The sequence below is a fragment of the Mytilus edulis genome, chromosome 3 (genome assembly GCF_963676685.1).
Source record: "Mytilus edulis chromosome 3, xbMytEdul2.2, whole genome shotgun sequence".
NCBI classification, from domain to species: domain Eukaryota; kingdom Metazoa; phylum Mollusca; class Bivalvia; order Mytilida; family Mytilidae; genus Mytilus; species Mytilus edulis.
Window position 1 is genome coordinate 66,053,759 of NC_092346.1, and position 16,032 is coordinate 66,069,790.

The 16,032-nt window shown below is 31.1% G+C and overlaps 1 protein-coding gene across 1 annotated transcript; it reads left to right on the top strand.

The window, feature by feature from the left end:
• The first annotated feature begins 1,680 nt into the window (after positions 1 to 1,680).
• On the top strand, positions 1,681 to 15,559 carry LOC139514468 (cobalamin binding intrinsic factor-like). The gene is made up of 11 exons (XM_071303776.1): positions 1,681 to 1,713; positions 2,348 to 2,426; positions 3,342 to 3,392; positions 4,009 to 4,207; positions 8,781 to 9,055; positions 11,347 to 11,495; positions 12,315 to 12,390; positions 12,857 to 12,964; positions 13,514 to 13,670; positions 13,955 to 14,076; positions 15,404 to 15,559. The coding sequence occupies exons 1-11, from the start codon at positions 1,696 to 1,698 to the stop codon at positions 15,463 to 15,465; spliced, it is 1,296 nt and encodes a 431-aa protein (XP_071159877.1). The 5' UTR covers positions 1,681 to 1,695; the 3' UTR covers positions 15,466 to 15,559.
• Positions 15,560 to 16,032: the final 473 nt, after the last annotated feature.

The window sequence follows — 16,032 nt, forward strand, 5'->3', positions numbered from 1 at the left end:
GAGGCGTCATGTTAGGAAAAAGAGTCTATGTCATTTCGTCGAAATCTCATTGAATTATAGGATGTTTTTAAAAGTATAAAATCTATAAACTACATGTATTGGAATTGCACTTTACTTGTAATGAATTCAGGTAATGTCGGTTCAATCGTAAAGGCATACTTTGCAGTACATGTAAACGATTATGCCATTTTAACTTTCAAATACTAAAATCATTATTGTTAGTGCCTTTGTAAGATATAAGTGCATGTTTATTAGGATTATTCGATTTAGTTATGTTCTTTATCTATGATTTCCGGATCAGTACCGATTATCAGGTTGTCTGCATGTTGATATCGTAAAATATCAGCTGCGAGACATAATATGAAGCTTTTTGTCGAGTAAGCGCAGCGAACGAGATCAAAAAGCCTTCATATTATGTCGAGCAGCTGATATTTTACAATATTAATATGCCGATAACCTGATAATCGATTTATCGGGCTGTATTTGCGTCTTTTGGAAGTATTGTCTTAGTTTCACCAGCAACCGGAAGTTGACTTGATAAGTTCGGGTCAAACTTATCAACGTCGGTTCAAGCATTATGACGTCGCTGATATGTCCAGTTCAAAGTTATTAAGGCCAGGTCAACGTATTTGACGTCACAAAGCCGTGATATGGAGTTTTATTAAGAGCTGAGTAGATTGATATAGACAGTTGGACGACCGATAACAATTATTATCACGTTTCCCACTGTACAAATATATGTTAGTTTTGCTCACATGGTATTTGGCAATATTACAGTACTCATTATAAGCAACTGTCAAACAAATGAGACGTTAAAGGGGCACTAGCTGTCAAATTCATGTTCGCCGATTTTAATCAAATTCTCATATTGATTTATAACAATGTAAAACATTTATCCAAACTATTAAAAGTCTAAAACAAGCAATTAATAGGACACGGGCATGAAAATACGTAGCTTCGTTTCATGTGTATTTTAGTCTATATGCCATCTTATTAACTATCGATATGACCTCGAAAGTCATCCGATGACCATATACAGCGATGTATACAAAAATATAGATATAAATAGATTAAGCAAACTCGTGCAGTTGGAATTTTCTAGGTCTATTTAATATCATATCATAGGTGAAAAATAAATGTTAATCATCGTTTTTACATGTACAAGAATGATTTTTTGTAGATCGAATCAGTTAATCAAATGATTTACCTTTGTTTCACTTTCCATGTTGACATTGTTTTCCTTTACATATCTTTACACATACAATTCACGTGTTATCCATTTCAAGGTAAGGGGTTAAATTGAAGTTCACATTAATACGGATTCAATGAGATCGAATCATAATCAATGTGTATTAGCTTATTTTAACAAAATTGAACCATATTGGCTGCTAAAAGCGAATAGTAATTTCATTATTTGCATTTCATTAAAGATTGAGCAAAAAATATAATAAATTAGATTTTTTTATAAAGCTCGTAGCTAGTGCCTCTTTAAGCTAGCTATTATCCCTGGTTTTACTTATAATACATGTACAGTACCATGAGAGAAATATAAGTTGTTTTCCAGTTGCTGTTTGATGTAGTCGAGTGTTTGATTTTGTTAGGTTCTATAGACTTTACCTTTTTCAATTCGGTAAGTTCGGATTTGTTTGTTTTTCCTTTTTATTTTATTTCTAAAGACAAGACAATGTGCATCACATGACAGTGGCTACTGAGGTCAGTATTAATATAAAATTACCATTTAATCACAATTATCATTTGATTATTTGATATTCCTGTCCGGTGAAGAAAAAAACCCACGAAGGTTTTACGGATGACATGTCCATCATATTAAAAAAGCTAAATTTCTTGATTATGGATAATACAACATAGTGTTTTATGTCTATTCTAAATCGGTAATTTTATACACCTTCCTATTTTCATTATATAAAATTAATCATGCCAGATCAATTGCAAACTCAAGATAAGTTGTCACTGTAAGGCATTTACCAAAAACAGTGTAACGTTTGTTTGCAAATGCCTTATGTTTTTGGGTAAGTTAATAAAAATAGATGAGAAGAAAGCAACAATAGTTTTAGATTCGAAATCATTTTAAAAGATGGGCGAAAGATACCAGAGGAACATTCAAAATCATAAATCGAAACTAAATTGACAACGCAACGGCTAAAAAAAGACAAAGACAAACAAAAGTACAACAAATCGGAACATAGAAAAAGATATTCAAATATTGTCAATGTATTAAAAGCATTTTTGATAGAATAATTGTTATAACTAAAATAGTAGCAGTCTTTAACAGTCAAGGGTTGTGCAATATAAAATCGTGTAAAATTGCTGTTGTTTTCAATTTTAGATCCTGGTAGAAATGTTTAAAGACATTACCATCCTTAGCATCTTGATTCAGATGGCTGGAGGTTTTCTGCTACCTAAAGGTATCTTAACTTTTTCAGATTGGGAATTTAATGATCTTTAATTATAATTTATTTTATTATTTATTTTTAATTACGTATTCGAATAAACTCCATGACTGTCGGTTTACTTGAGATTTTTTCATTTGAGTCGTTCTTCCTGATTGAAAAAAGTATACAAAATAGGATATGAATTATGAAAAAATTTTTAAATTCGAAAAACCAATTTTCTAATAATCGTAACGAAAAAGCGCGGTTAGCTTTTTTCTCTTTTATAGTCTCAAAAGTGTTTTTTCTAACTTATAATTTTGTAACCACATTAATCAAACACAAGTTATGACTGTGTTTGACTCTACATGAATGGAAATTTTAAAACAATTATTTATATTTATTTCATTAAAACAAACTCCGTAATAGTATGGCATATAATAAATATCACTTGAATCGAGTGTAAGTAAAATATTAGAAACAAAATGCTATCACCTGAAATTGACAACTTCAGCCTATTTTGTTGATATCGTATCCATCAAAGCTTTTCTCTATTTACATGTATGTATGCTGTTTTATAATACTTTAATACAACAAATATATATACAAAAGGCGAAAAAAGGCAATTCTCGTCAACCTCTAAAGACAAGAACAGCCGTCAAATGTGTTTGTTGGTCGACTCCAGTCAGTCATGCAACTTTCAAAGTCAATAGTACATCATAAGATTTTATTAATCTGGTTCAGACAAAATATGCACTTTTATATCCAATAACCCCAGGTAATATTGTGTAATGTATGTTATCTGGAACATTTCCATTCACCTATCGCATTCGTGTTGTCAAACTGTCCTGAAACAAAATATTATAAACTTCTATTTATTATATAAAGTATATGCGCTAATCCGAAGACTCGTCTAATCATGATGCTAATGTTCAAAATGCTCTTTTATAGGAGAAAACCATACCGGATGCAGCGGTCACATTATGCTTACCGGAGACAAAGGTATGAATTATGACAAAACAAGACCTAATTTTTTTATATTGATTATAGAATTGAATTATCATCGAGCGTTCAAATGTAATTGTGATAATTAACGAAAAAAAATAATGTCAATGAAAAAGTCAAAGTAAATGTATTTTTGATAAAAATTTTGATTTTTTAAAGTAAAAAAAAAAAGGCGACTGATCAATAGGTAAAGATAAGTAATTGAAGACAACTCTCAGTACGCGAAGGTAGTTTACATATATTGAGTTAACCTTGTCATTAAAAATATAGAAAAAGGCAAACATATATTTTCTTCTATGAAATCCTTTTGACCAGCTAAATATTGCAGACTTTGGAAAATCCAATATTAATTACTTCAAGTATCAATTAAACTTTATGGACATTTTTTTAGAAGAAAAAAAATATATAATTTGAGGGTTTATAATTTTTTTGAAAAATAATTATTCAACTCCTTTAGGCGTTTCATCTTGAAGGAAGCATTGTTCAAGAGGGATATTTCAACGTTCAATTACAAGTTAAATTTATAAATTTGGTGTTACTTGTAATGCTGTGTTTTATATGTGTTGTATAAAAGGCAACTAGATAATTTATTATTTAATAATCATTCTTACAGTTAGGCAATGCGCAATAGAGGATGGCACTCGTATGCTTCTTGAACAAAGAAATACTGAATGGGGATGGGGAGAGCGTTCTGAGGCTGAGGCAATAATTGCACTTCATATGGCGAATGATGCATGGTTTTCAAAGAAAGATCCTGCCTCGTATATAAGTGTAAAACAAATGAACTTGGATTTGTTATCTGCAATCAGCAAGTATGAAAGTGTTTCATATCTGCAGATCACTAATAAGTATTATGCGTTAAAGATTTCAAAAGAAAAGAAGGACAAATATTTTCAAGATTATTCAAACTCATAAGTCAAAAACAAACTGACATTGTCATGGCAAAAAAAAAATAAAATAGAAAAGAAAAAAAAAACTTAAAGACAAACAACAAACAAGCATATTAATCTTTTAAAAAGGGCTAGTCTACTCTTTATAGCTGATGAAAATGGAAAGTGCTCTCGCTTTGTAGATTAATTCGTTTACTAGAATAGCCACGTGCATCAATCAACAAATTTTACCACACACGTGAGGTCACACGATTTGAAGTAGTATATATTGTTTAACGTTGTTGTTTACGAAACTCCAGAAGATTCGACTATTTATAGATAAAAGTTATAGTGCGGTGACTGAAGGTAGATTTTTTTGAATTTAATCTCCCCACCGAACACACACCTATATAATATATCATTGGAAAGAGAAAATCGTGTACTATAATAATATGCCTGTCGTCAGGATTTGGTATGGTCACAATTTTTTTAAATTGAGGTCAAAGGTCATACGTGAAAATCTGTGAAAATTTGGGAGGGTTTCAATTTTGACATTTTTTTCTATTTCTAAACTCTACATAAATACAAACGATACTGTTTTGGCTTTATTAATGTTTGTTATTATACATAAACCTTAATCATTAAGATTTATTTTATCAAAAAAATCCTAAAACGACGTTTTATATACAAAACCTCAAAAATTAAGTTTTCAACCTATAAAATGTTTAGAGCACCTTAACCTTTTGAAAAAATTTAATTTCAGGTAAAAATCAAGTGTCATGCAGGACAATACTTAAAAATTATTTTTTAAACTATCATATTGGGTGAGGTATCAAATCAAAGCAATAGAACCCTACAGTCAAATATGACCTCAAATTGAATTGCGGATACTTTACGTTTTATTATAGACTATTTGTTGCTTTTGGTTTTTTTCACAATTATTACTGCTTCCATATAGTATTATCTGTTGTTGCATATTTTACTCTGGTTAATATCTATTACATTATAACTTTTGTACCTATATCCCCCCTTTTTATCCTTGCAACGTACCACAAACTTCAAAAGTATTCCATATAAAAAAAAAAGAAGATGTGATATGATTGCAAATGAGGCAACCATCCAAATGAGACATAAATTAACAATATGTCCTGTACGGGCTTCAACAATGAGTAAAATTTATACTGCATAGTCTTCAATTCACGAAATGAATATTGTAAAACAAACGAAAAATCTATCGACCTGATTAATGTACAAAATGAATAAGAAACAAAAAAATATATTATAAAGAAACATACGACAAACACTGCATTACCGTCTCGTGACTTGAAACAGACACAAACAAAATGTAGCGTGATTGATTTTTTCAAGGGCACGCCAACACTCCCCAAACCCGGGGGTGGGACCGTGTGTATCAGTTCAACAAGCTATATACCTAATCAACCGTTATCTCCATCATCTTCATTTTCACCAACCGTCACAAGACATGTTTATAATATTTCTATACATTTCACTCATGGCCACAGGTATGCACATGAAAGGTACTGTTCAAAGCAAACACGTAATTTTGAGATTTTCTTATAAGTACAGACAAGGTATTGTAGGAAGTCCGAAGACATTTGTTCCCAAAGAAATACCAGCTTCAAACCATCCCTTTCAATTCATCCAAGATTTAACAGAGATCTAAAATGGGGAGATGACATCCATATGCTTGTCCTCAAAGATGATGGGGGAAACATTATGCATGAGACGTACACACTGTCTTCATTTCGCTCAATTTCATGGTTGGCAACACATTAGATAGCGTCGCACTCTATTTAGAAGCATAAAATCCATTGGCATTCAATATTTCAACAAGGTGTTTCGAACCAAACTCATTGTACATTTGTAAAGCCAATATGAAATGAAAAGCAGTAAAAACAAATGGCAACACAAACGGTTGACGCAACAACTGCTTAGCAATTAAGAAATTTCTGTGATGCTACATGTATTTCCTGAGAATAGTTTTGGCTATGCAGTTTCATTGAGTTACCATAAAATTAGTTGCAATAAAGACGAAGGCATTGACTGAATTGAAGAAGAACAAGACAATTCTTCCGAAGTTGGGTATACTTCTGTACAGTTTGTAGATATGTCTTTTCTATTTGTATACTTGCAGCGGAATGACATATCTGTCCGTTATTTTTGTCTATTACATTTGACATTAAAATTTTGAGTTCAGTTTTCCATTGACTTGCAGCTGATATGGCATCTTAAATAGTTATTTTGCTACAAAATATTGTTATATTTGCCTTGAACTTGTTGAAGTTGTTTGACAACTGAATTTCTATAGAAATCAATGAATTTAGACTGCATTTTACAAGTAGAATATTTTAAATTAGAATCAGCTGGAAGAAAAGATCTACTACTAAGTAATATATTTATCTAGTAACGGTGTCATGAGGAATGACCATAACATCGTTGTCAATAGCCAAAATAAAATTAGTAAAAGCAGTATCGTGATCTGAGATATCTGCTTTTTTTTCGTTTTTAGCAAATAATTTGTAATGCAACCAAAATGACAGAGTGCTTGAAGTTTAAAAGAGGGACGGGAAACTATTTTAACTTTAACTTTATCTGACACGGTTAAAACATTTTTAATACGCTCATCTGATTCAAACTTGAGTAGTTCTTGATCTTTCTAAAATGTTTGGTTGCAACAAAATATACAAGCGCTCCAGTTGAACGACTGCATTCTAGAACGCGTACACATACCGAAACAGAGGGACAACAGTCCGAAAATTGTATGTCGTCATTAAATATCAGATTAGAAGCTTCCTCGCTCTAAAAGGGGGAACAAATATGTTTACTTGTGTAACTTTTGTAGCATGAACAACGATAAACAGCCTGCACGGACTTCTGTAAATTAACAGCTTCCGCATGAAACATCTTGATGTTCACCTCGTCTAATCTTTTATTCAATGCAGATATAAAAATCGACTTTCCAATACTGGTAAATTGACTCAAAATGTCAGTCCATTTTTTCTTTTCTTTGCATATTAAACACTGCATAAAATTTAACAACGTTTGTCTTTTCTTTGGACTTAATGGGGCAAGTTGCAACGGACTTGACGTATCACGGAATATTTACTGAAACTATCCGTAAATTATTTGAATTTTACAATTAGACTTTTCTGACAAAGTATATTTAATGTTTTATAACAAAAAAACATAGAATATAAACACATACACACAAAGATTGTAGCATATATCAGTGCAAATATGTGTATATAATAGCGAAAAGGTAGTAATGTCATATATCAGTTGAGACCAAATTATTGACTAATACACAAAATGTGACGGAAGGCAAGTGATTAAGTTCCGTGTTGAAATTGAAGTTTTTTATTCCATTCTTTTTCCATTGATTTCTTAAGGTTTTTTTCATATTTTGGTTCCAAATTTTTTATCACTGATTAGTTTTATGAAATACTATATGCTAAAAATATTACGGGATAATTTGTTTTACTACAATGAAGAAGAAACTAAAGTTTGTGTCTGAATTTGCGATTAAAATTACCTAAATTTTTAACAGTCTAAACTTCGCAAATTTTATAGATTATAAGAAAATGAAATACTAAATAGAATATTTCGATATCTGAAAATAGCGTCAGGAAAAACTATTTCAGTTAAATGTAAGCAAACATACACAATTTTTCATTTTGAAAAAGGGGGGTTGAAACTCTCCTATATACTACTAGTCATTAAAACGACTTTTTAGAAAAATGTGACCGTACGAAATTCTGACGACAGGGCAAAAACTAAAGAAGACATATTTGTCTTTAAGTTAAGACCATTTTTAGCCGTGTGTTATTTGGGGAGATTAAACTCGCGATCTAGACGACTTTTTACACTTCTGTCACCGCACTATTACCTGTGTACCAATATCATGAATATGCATGATTAATTACGTGGCAAACTCTAGTTGCTAAAATAGAGAGGACAAATCCGATTCTCCACGGGATTGAAGGACATTTACTAGGTTTGGATTGTCCTAACCAATCAATAAACTTTGATTATTCACGTCTCGTAATATCTTCCATTCAGGTAGCAAGAAAAATTAACACACTGACTGTCCATCGTTCAATTCCTAATATCGACTCCTGGGAGCCGATAATCAATATGCTTGATAAAGTTTCATTTACATTTGTCTAATCACATATTGTATAAGACTTGTGTGCTCGTTTTTTTGCATTTATTCACTCGAACAATAAGGAGTTGTGATATGATAACCAATAAGTCAACTTACGGTTTAATGACCAAAATGAACAGTGTATTGAAGATTTATTTTTAGCACAAAAAAACCTTTAACTGGATTCTTAATTATTTTGAGTGGCCTTTCTTTGAATAAATGTCTATAATTTATACAAATATATAATCAGGTATTTGTGTTGGTTTCAAAATCTTGGCTATTTTTTTTTTATTAAAACAAGACAACAATGTGAAATAAGATCTTATGAAACAGATTGTTATCTTTTTACAGCGATGTAGCACTGACAAATCCTGCATGGGGACGCGGCAAGTTAGCTCATTACGTCCTCGGACTAACAGCTACATGTCAAGATCCAAGAAACTTCTATGGACATAACTTGATAGATAAACTCCAGAACCATCTAAACGTATCTTCGAAACATTTTCAAAACAACAAGTTTGCATATGCACTTGTTGTTCTGTCATTGTGTAACGCGAACGCTACTGTAGATGCAGCTTATTTGAAAGATATTTCAACTGAACCAGGCAACTATACATTCGGTGTTGGTAGGTATCATTGGTAGTTAGACGCCAATCGTGTAATAATAAGTAAATATGACGACAACACATATAATTTCCAGCCTTTAATTATTATATGCTTACTTGATTTGGCCTTTTTCAACTCTTTTTTTTCTCGAGCGTCGCTGATGAGTCTTTTGTAGACGAAACTCGCGTTTGGCAAATATACAAAATTTCAATTCTGGTATCTATGATGAGTTTATTTATATCATGAATGCAATTTTTATTCATGAGCTTAAATATATTTTCTATAATTATTTTTAAAACTTCAATGCAGTTAATTCTACAGGACACAAACACTATGATAATAGTAAAATAAGGAATCCGCTTTTCAACTTTGCCTTCAGCTTTTAAATCGAGAAAACAATCATTATTTCTATATTAAATTTTCCTCAGAAACTATCTCTAAAATTGAAAATGGAAATGGGGAATGTGCCAAAGAGACAACAACTTCTATTTTGAATTTTCAATACGTACTTTTGAATCTATTCCATTTTCAAAGTAATATTCGTGGTTATTCGCTGTCATAAACAAAGGCAACTAACAGTCATCAATCGATTAAGCAAAAACATATACGGGTCACAAACCAAATCCGAGGGACAGATCAACAATAAGACGAAAAACGTTTGAACAACAGAAATACTGAACTGCAAAGTAAACAAACGCATAAAACATAGAACCAGACAGTTTAAATAACAACTGCTAAACAACTTATCGGAATTATTCAATTTTTTATATTCTTCTGCTTTGACTCGATTTTTTTACTTAACCAATTTAGAAGGAAAACTACATATATGAGTAACAATAATATGTGATAAATAAAGGCAACAGTAGTATACCGCTGTTCAAAATTCATAAATCGATAGAGAAAAAACAAATCCGGGTTACAAACTAAAACTGAGGGAAACGTATCAAATATAAGAGAACTTGGAGACAACTTCGACACACCAGCGAAATGTAACACATACAGAAACGAACTATTATAATGTAACCACGGCCATTTTCCTGTCTTGGTACAGGGCATTTTATGAAAAAATGGTGGGTTGAACCTGGTTTTGTGGCTTGCTAAACCTCCCACTTTAATGACAGTGTTAATTATAACATTCAAATGACAACATTACACGACAGGGTTACAATAAATAAACAGATAAATGGGAGAAAATATAGGACAGAGAAACGAACGATAATAGCCGTCAAAAAGTAACAGGTTAAAAAATATTTGTATACGCCAGACGCGCGCTACGTCCACACAAAACTATGCTCGGATGTAAAAAGTTTGAAAGCCATAACAACTACAAAGTTGAAGATCGCCGAGGACCAAAAGTTCCAAAAAGTTGTGAGGCCATTTTATCCGCCTGGGACACAAACATCATTATTATCAAGGATAATACATAGTTTTGCAAACAGTAAATTTTATAAAATGACTATATAATAGATATACATGATTAAACTGAAGTGGTGACTAGCTTCTGTATAGATTGAAAACGAAAACATTACAAAAACACAGCCCTGTTAACCATATTCAATGCAACGCCCAAAGTGACGTCACATTTCAATTTCTAAAACGTGTTTCGAAAATTAAGAAAGAATTTGGACGAAATTCAAAATTAGATTTGTATGATTTATCTAACTTATATTAATAACAGTGAAAATATAATACTTATTAATATTTAATTGTAGTAGTAATTAGATAATTACTTGTATTATCTAGCTTTGTGGGTGTTTCTTTTGATCAAACTGCAAACCAAATATATAGTGTAAATTTCGTTGATCAAAAATTAAATCTACCAAATGAACTGGATCAATACAACACACGAATAACAGAAAAAAATACGATTTACAACTACAAACGTTAAGACATTTGACAAAAGCCGATGACAACAACAAACACAACATCAAAACCCAACAAATTAATTTGGGATTGAAAAGTACCGTGCCACGTCTTAAAGCAATACGAATTCACACTCAGCAAAACAGTCGCATTCGGGAATAAGTCACGTTCGGTAATCAAAAGATCAGACGACGTAATGACAAACCACAATCTAACACGTGGTAAAAATGTCTATAGTTAGTTTGGACAGAGATACATCGTATGGATCAACCAATTCGTGTTGGTGTCCGTAAAATTTACGGAGTGAATATGGGGAATCTTGACATTAATTAGAACCAAAAATGAATTTGCACATCTAAGTAAATTTTGGTATAGTGTTCTTTTTGGTATCGTGAACAATATGGTGAACGATTGGATGTGTTTAATTACTTACAATGTTTAATTTCAGACGAAGCTGCGATGGTTTATTTAGCCTATGCTTGTGTCAATGATGCTGCATATTCATCACAATCAAAGGCAGCATTTAGATATATTCTACACAAACGTGATAGTAAAGGGTTATACGGAAATGAATATTCTACAGCATTAGCAGTACAGGTAATTAAAACATAATTAGCCGTTAATATAGTGTTCAGCCAAAAAAGGGGAAAAGCTTTGAAATGCGGTTTTCAAACCAGTTCTCTACAGATGATATTTTGGAAAATTGAAAAATGGTTAAAATATGTCAAAGACATTCTTTTTTATATTTATATCAATTAATATGATAGTAGATTGCCTAACAATGTAATTTTAAGACACAATTTAGTATGTAAATTTAAGAATGTTTAAAATATTTAGAAAATGATGAAAATAAACGCAATATTTCGCTAGACCAACTAGCTTTATCAAGCGTGCATCTATCCAGGTGAAATCGGATGTAGATGATAAGAAACTTTTGCAGCTCAATGTATATGTTGCACTTGAATTTAGTTGCCTTGAAAATAAGAAAATTTTGCAGCTCAATGTATATGTTGCACTTGGATTTAGCTGCCTTGAAAATACATAATTGGTATTTGAAGGTAGCAACGTACATTGGCCAATATTACGGGATAAAAAGGACGATGCTTTGTATTAAATTATTCTTTATCTTTCCTGTATCTTTTCTCGTCTTTTTCGTTAAGACCATCAGGTAAGATAATAGTATATAATATATATATATTATATATATATATATATATATATATAACTCGTCTAAACATCAACCCAACAATGTTAGATCTGTAAATTTTCTTTCGCAAATTTTTTGTTCGCTATATATATATATATTTTTTTTCGCTTAAAGAAACACTGAAATAAAATGATAGCAGATCAAAATATACATATATACGCCAGTCTTTTTTAATTTTTTAATTTTAAAATATATTTTACCGAAATCAGGCAATATTTGCAAGCCACAATAAATCATTGGAATCACTGTCAGATGCTGGGATAGCATACATGGCAAATTCTATTGGTAAGTATATATATTCACAATTTTATTCAATAAGATTAGTACACATACACATAAACATTGTTATCTAGTGCACGTTGCACATTAGTGAATACAAATATACACCCTTGCTTTAAAATGAAAAAAATTCAGGCAAAACATTCTCAACCGATTCATAAAATATCCTATAAAATAGATTGAAATTCGCAGTATTTGTGAGAAAAAATGTAAGTTTTTACATCGACATCTATCAAATCGTAATCTTTCAGGTAGTTGTCTAATCTATTATACAAGATTTACTAGAAATACAGAATTCCTATTCTTCATCCTTCGTGCAACGTATCAAAACATATTTCGAAAATATAGAATAACCGAACATAAATTTATGTTTTATGGCTTTGACATTTTATAAGGCAAACCGCTGTTCCTACAATGGTAATTATAAGTTGAACTGTAATCATGTTATTTTGTTTTAAAATATTTACTTCAGATCGAAGCAAAAATCCACACAAGTCTATGTTGTTGTCTGTTTTACCAGCCTTGGCCAAAAAGTCGTACATCGATGTCGGCAGAACTCCCTGTATATCGGACATAATAGGTAAAGCTTCCAAGTATAACGATGGACTTGTTCAATTAAGTATAAGTAAGAAGTAAAACAAACCATAATATATTGTAAACTAGAACTACACAACTAGCATATATATGTATTTTAATGAAAAGAAAATACTGATGTGAAATAATGTGTAAAGAAAGCATATGCGAATGTACTGATTTCATTCTTCATTAGTATAGTACTTTTTGCGGATACCTGTCGCCATGATAAGCGTGTCTAATTTCCCTCTTTATATTTTTTAACAAAACTATACAAAGTGCGATGAATACGCATTGTTTTGTCCATTTGTTTAGTAGGAATAATTATTTGTTTACAATTTATAAGTTATATTCCAAAAAAATGTTACACAGTGATACACACACATGGAGGATGAAAAAAATGAAATATTTATTTGTTTACGATAAATATAGATACAATTTATAAAAATAAATAAATGTACAAATAATTACTTAAAATAAGCTTAAAGTACTAAATTGATATTCATATTGGCATTTATTTTGTTATTCTAAGCCCACTTTATTTCTTTACTTTCAGTTACTACTCCTCCTTCGTTGAAGGTATTCGCGATTAAAATTACGGTTATAAACAACGTATCAGGTCATTTCAACCGAGTGTGGTCAGTGTCGTTAAATGAAGGTCAGACGCTATTTAATGCATTGCAGAATTTACAAGCTGCTGATTCTTCTTTTAGGTAAGAACTAATATAAGTATCAAAACCTATTTGACTTAAAATATGAAGTTCATTATTATCAGGACGAAACATGTTTTAAGTTGATTGATTATGCAAATGACAAAAAGAGAAAAAAAAGAACTATTTTTTTGTACACTAGAGCATAAATAGTAATTTAACGACTGAAACCGATACATTTTGAATAGAATTTTTTTTTTTTTAAATCAACCGAAATTGACAACTCTCAGAAACTATAACTCTAAAGAAATTTAACAAATACTAACGTTTTTTTTTGTTTTTTTCAGCTTTACAAGTACTACAACAACATATGGTCAATCGATCAGATCTGTTTGCGGTATGGATGCTCTAACTGTAAATAGACAATATTGGCAGATGTTGGATTCTAATGACACTCCGTTGTCTACAGGTAATAATCAAATTTATTGTCTCCGGAATCAAAATTATTATCACTACATCCTTATAATTCGGATTGCGAATGCAGAGGCTTAAATATCTGTATAGCTGTGTAATATATTCTTCGACCATCTTTCAACTCAAAATAGTAAGTCTCAGCAAAAGAGTGCAGAGTTTGGTAATTAAGGCTTAATATTAGGATAACGATATACAGTAAAACTATGCAATTTAAAGTATGTCGATTTTAAAAACAACGCAAAACGTTAAACTTTGTACAAGAAATAATACGATACTCAGATTAAATGTTTTTTCCCTGGTGTCACCCATTTGCAATTAATAATGACTACTTTTGACTTGACGGGGTCTCTAAGAATAATTTTATTACTATAAAAAACGCAAAATTTTCACTATATGTATATATTGCAATATGCAGGAGATACACACTGTTGAGTATCGTGAATACCTTTATATGACAATGAATACGTAATTAAGGCTACATGCACTAGATCTATAATAACGATGTTCGTGCTTTTTTCTTTCATTTGCATATGTGCGTCGTCTAAAAAGTGTCTTTATGCCATTTTGTTTTTTCTTTTTGACATAGGTGATGTGTTTATAGCGATTAAGATTATATCACAGTGTTGACTGCTGTACCCTAATGTTTGATTTTTTAACCTACCATGTATAACCAAAATTAGAAGATGTGGTATGATTGCCGATGAGACAACTATTTACCCAATTATAGCAACTAATCGACCTTCAAACATGAGAAAAATTCTATACCGTTTAGTCGTCATTTCTGTATTTTCTTTCTCACACACCGTTGTCATTATGATGATTTTCTATGCAACTGTCATACAAGGAAGAGGTTTCCAATTAGCTAGCTATAAATCCAGATTTAAAGCACCAAAAATACTATAAGGAAATACCTGTACCAAGTCGGGAATATGAAAGTTGTTTCCCGTGTGTTTGCTCTTTTTATTTGTCATTTGATAAGTGACTTTCCGTTTTGAATTCCCCTCGGAGTTCTTTTTGCTGCTGTTATTTTACTTTTTATACTACCCTGTAAAGTGAATAGTAAAATGAAAAATGTCTGTACTTCTTGTATAACAATTGCTCAGGGTTGAAAGGGTTTAAAACTCAGTCTGTGTCTCAATTCAAGTAACTCATCGATGGTGAATGTTATAACGAAACACTATCGTCCACCGAGTGAACTTGACTATTTTTTTTTCAGTAAAGTTCAAAAGTGGCTCCTTATTAAACAATGTTATAACATTTTATATAACATAAAACGTGTATTTGATAATTGATCGAATACAGTGACAATATATTTGTTTCAGCCTCAGACAGATTCTTCCCTACTGATGGTTCAAGCTTTACACTGAAGCTGACTAAATGGTAATCACTGGTACACATTTTGGAAAAATGAGACTTGAACGATCCAAAGGCAAAAGTGGAAATATAAAGTGATGAATAAAATGCTATCAACCTTAAAATATCAAAATGTTCATTTTTTTTTAATTCCTGTCAAAAGGGTGGTAAAATTCTCATGGAATACTTATAAATGTCATTTTTTGAAAGATTTATAATTGTAGGTTTTAATGACAAATTCCAAACTCTCAAACCCACGAGTATGACATTGACTGGTCATTAGTTGTAATAAAAGTCAAACATTTTTTCCTTACGTTTAACAGTTTAATCATTGGACAATTCTGAGCATTATGGACATACCTCATTACCCATATTCACTCTCTTGCGTATACTTGTGAGGTAAATATCTGGTAAACGTCAATAACCCAACAACATAACAATTATCATACAAATAGAGATTTTGTAAATTTGAATAGTTAATCAAGATTATCAAAGCGTTATGTTTTTGAGAAATATTACACTATTGGTTTTTTTTTATAAAGAAATCAATTAGATAGAAACCGATTCAAGTACAAAAAGACAGGCGTATGGTAGAGAA

What these genes read in the sequence shown, in the direction of transcription:
- LOC139514468 (XM_071303776.1), top strand. An exon ending in ATACATGGCAAATTCTATTG is followed by an intron (nt 12,391 to 12,856) that starts GTAAGTATATAT and finishes TATTTACTTCAG; the next exon opens with ATCGAAGCAAAAATCCACAC. An exon ending in CTGTATATCGGACATAATAG is followed by an intron (nt 12,965 to 13,513) that starts GTAAAGCTTCCA and finishes CTTTACTTTCAG; the next exon opens with TTACTACTCCTCCTTCGTTG.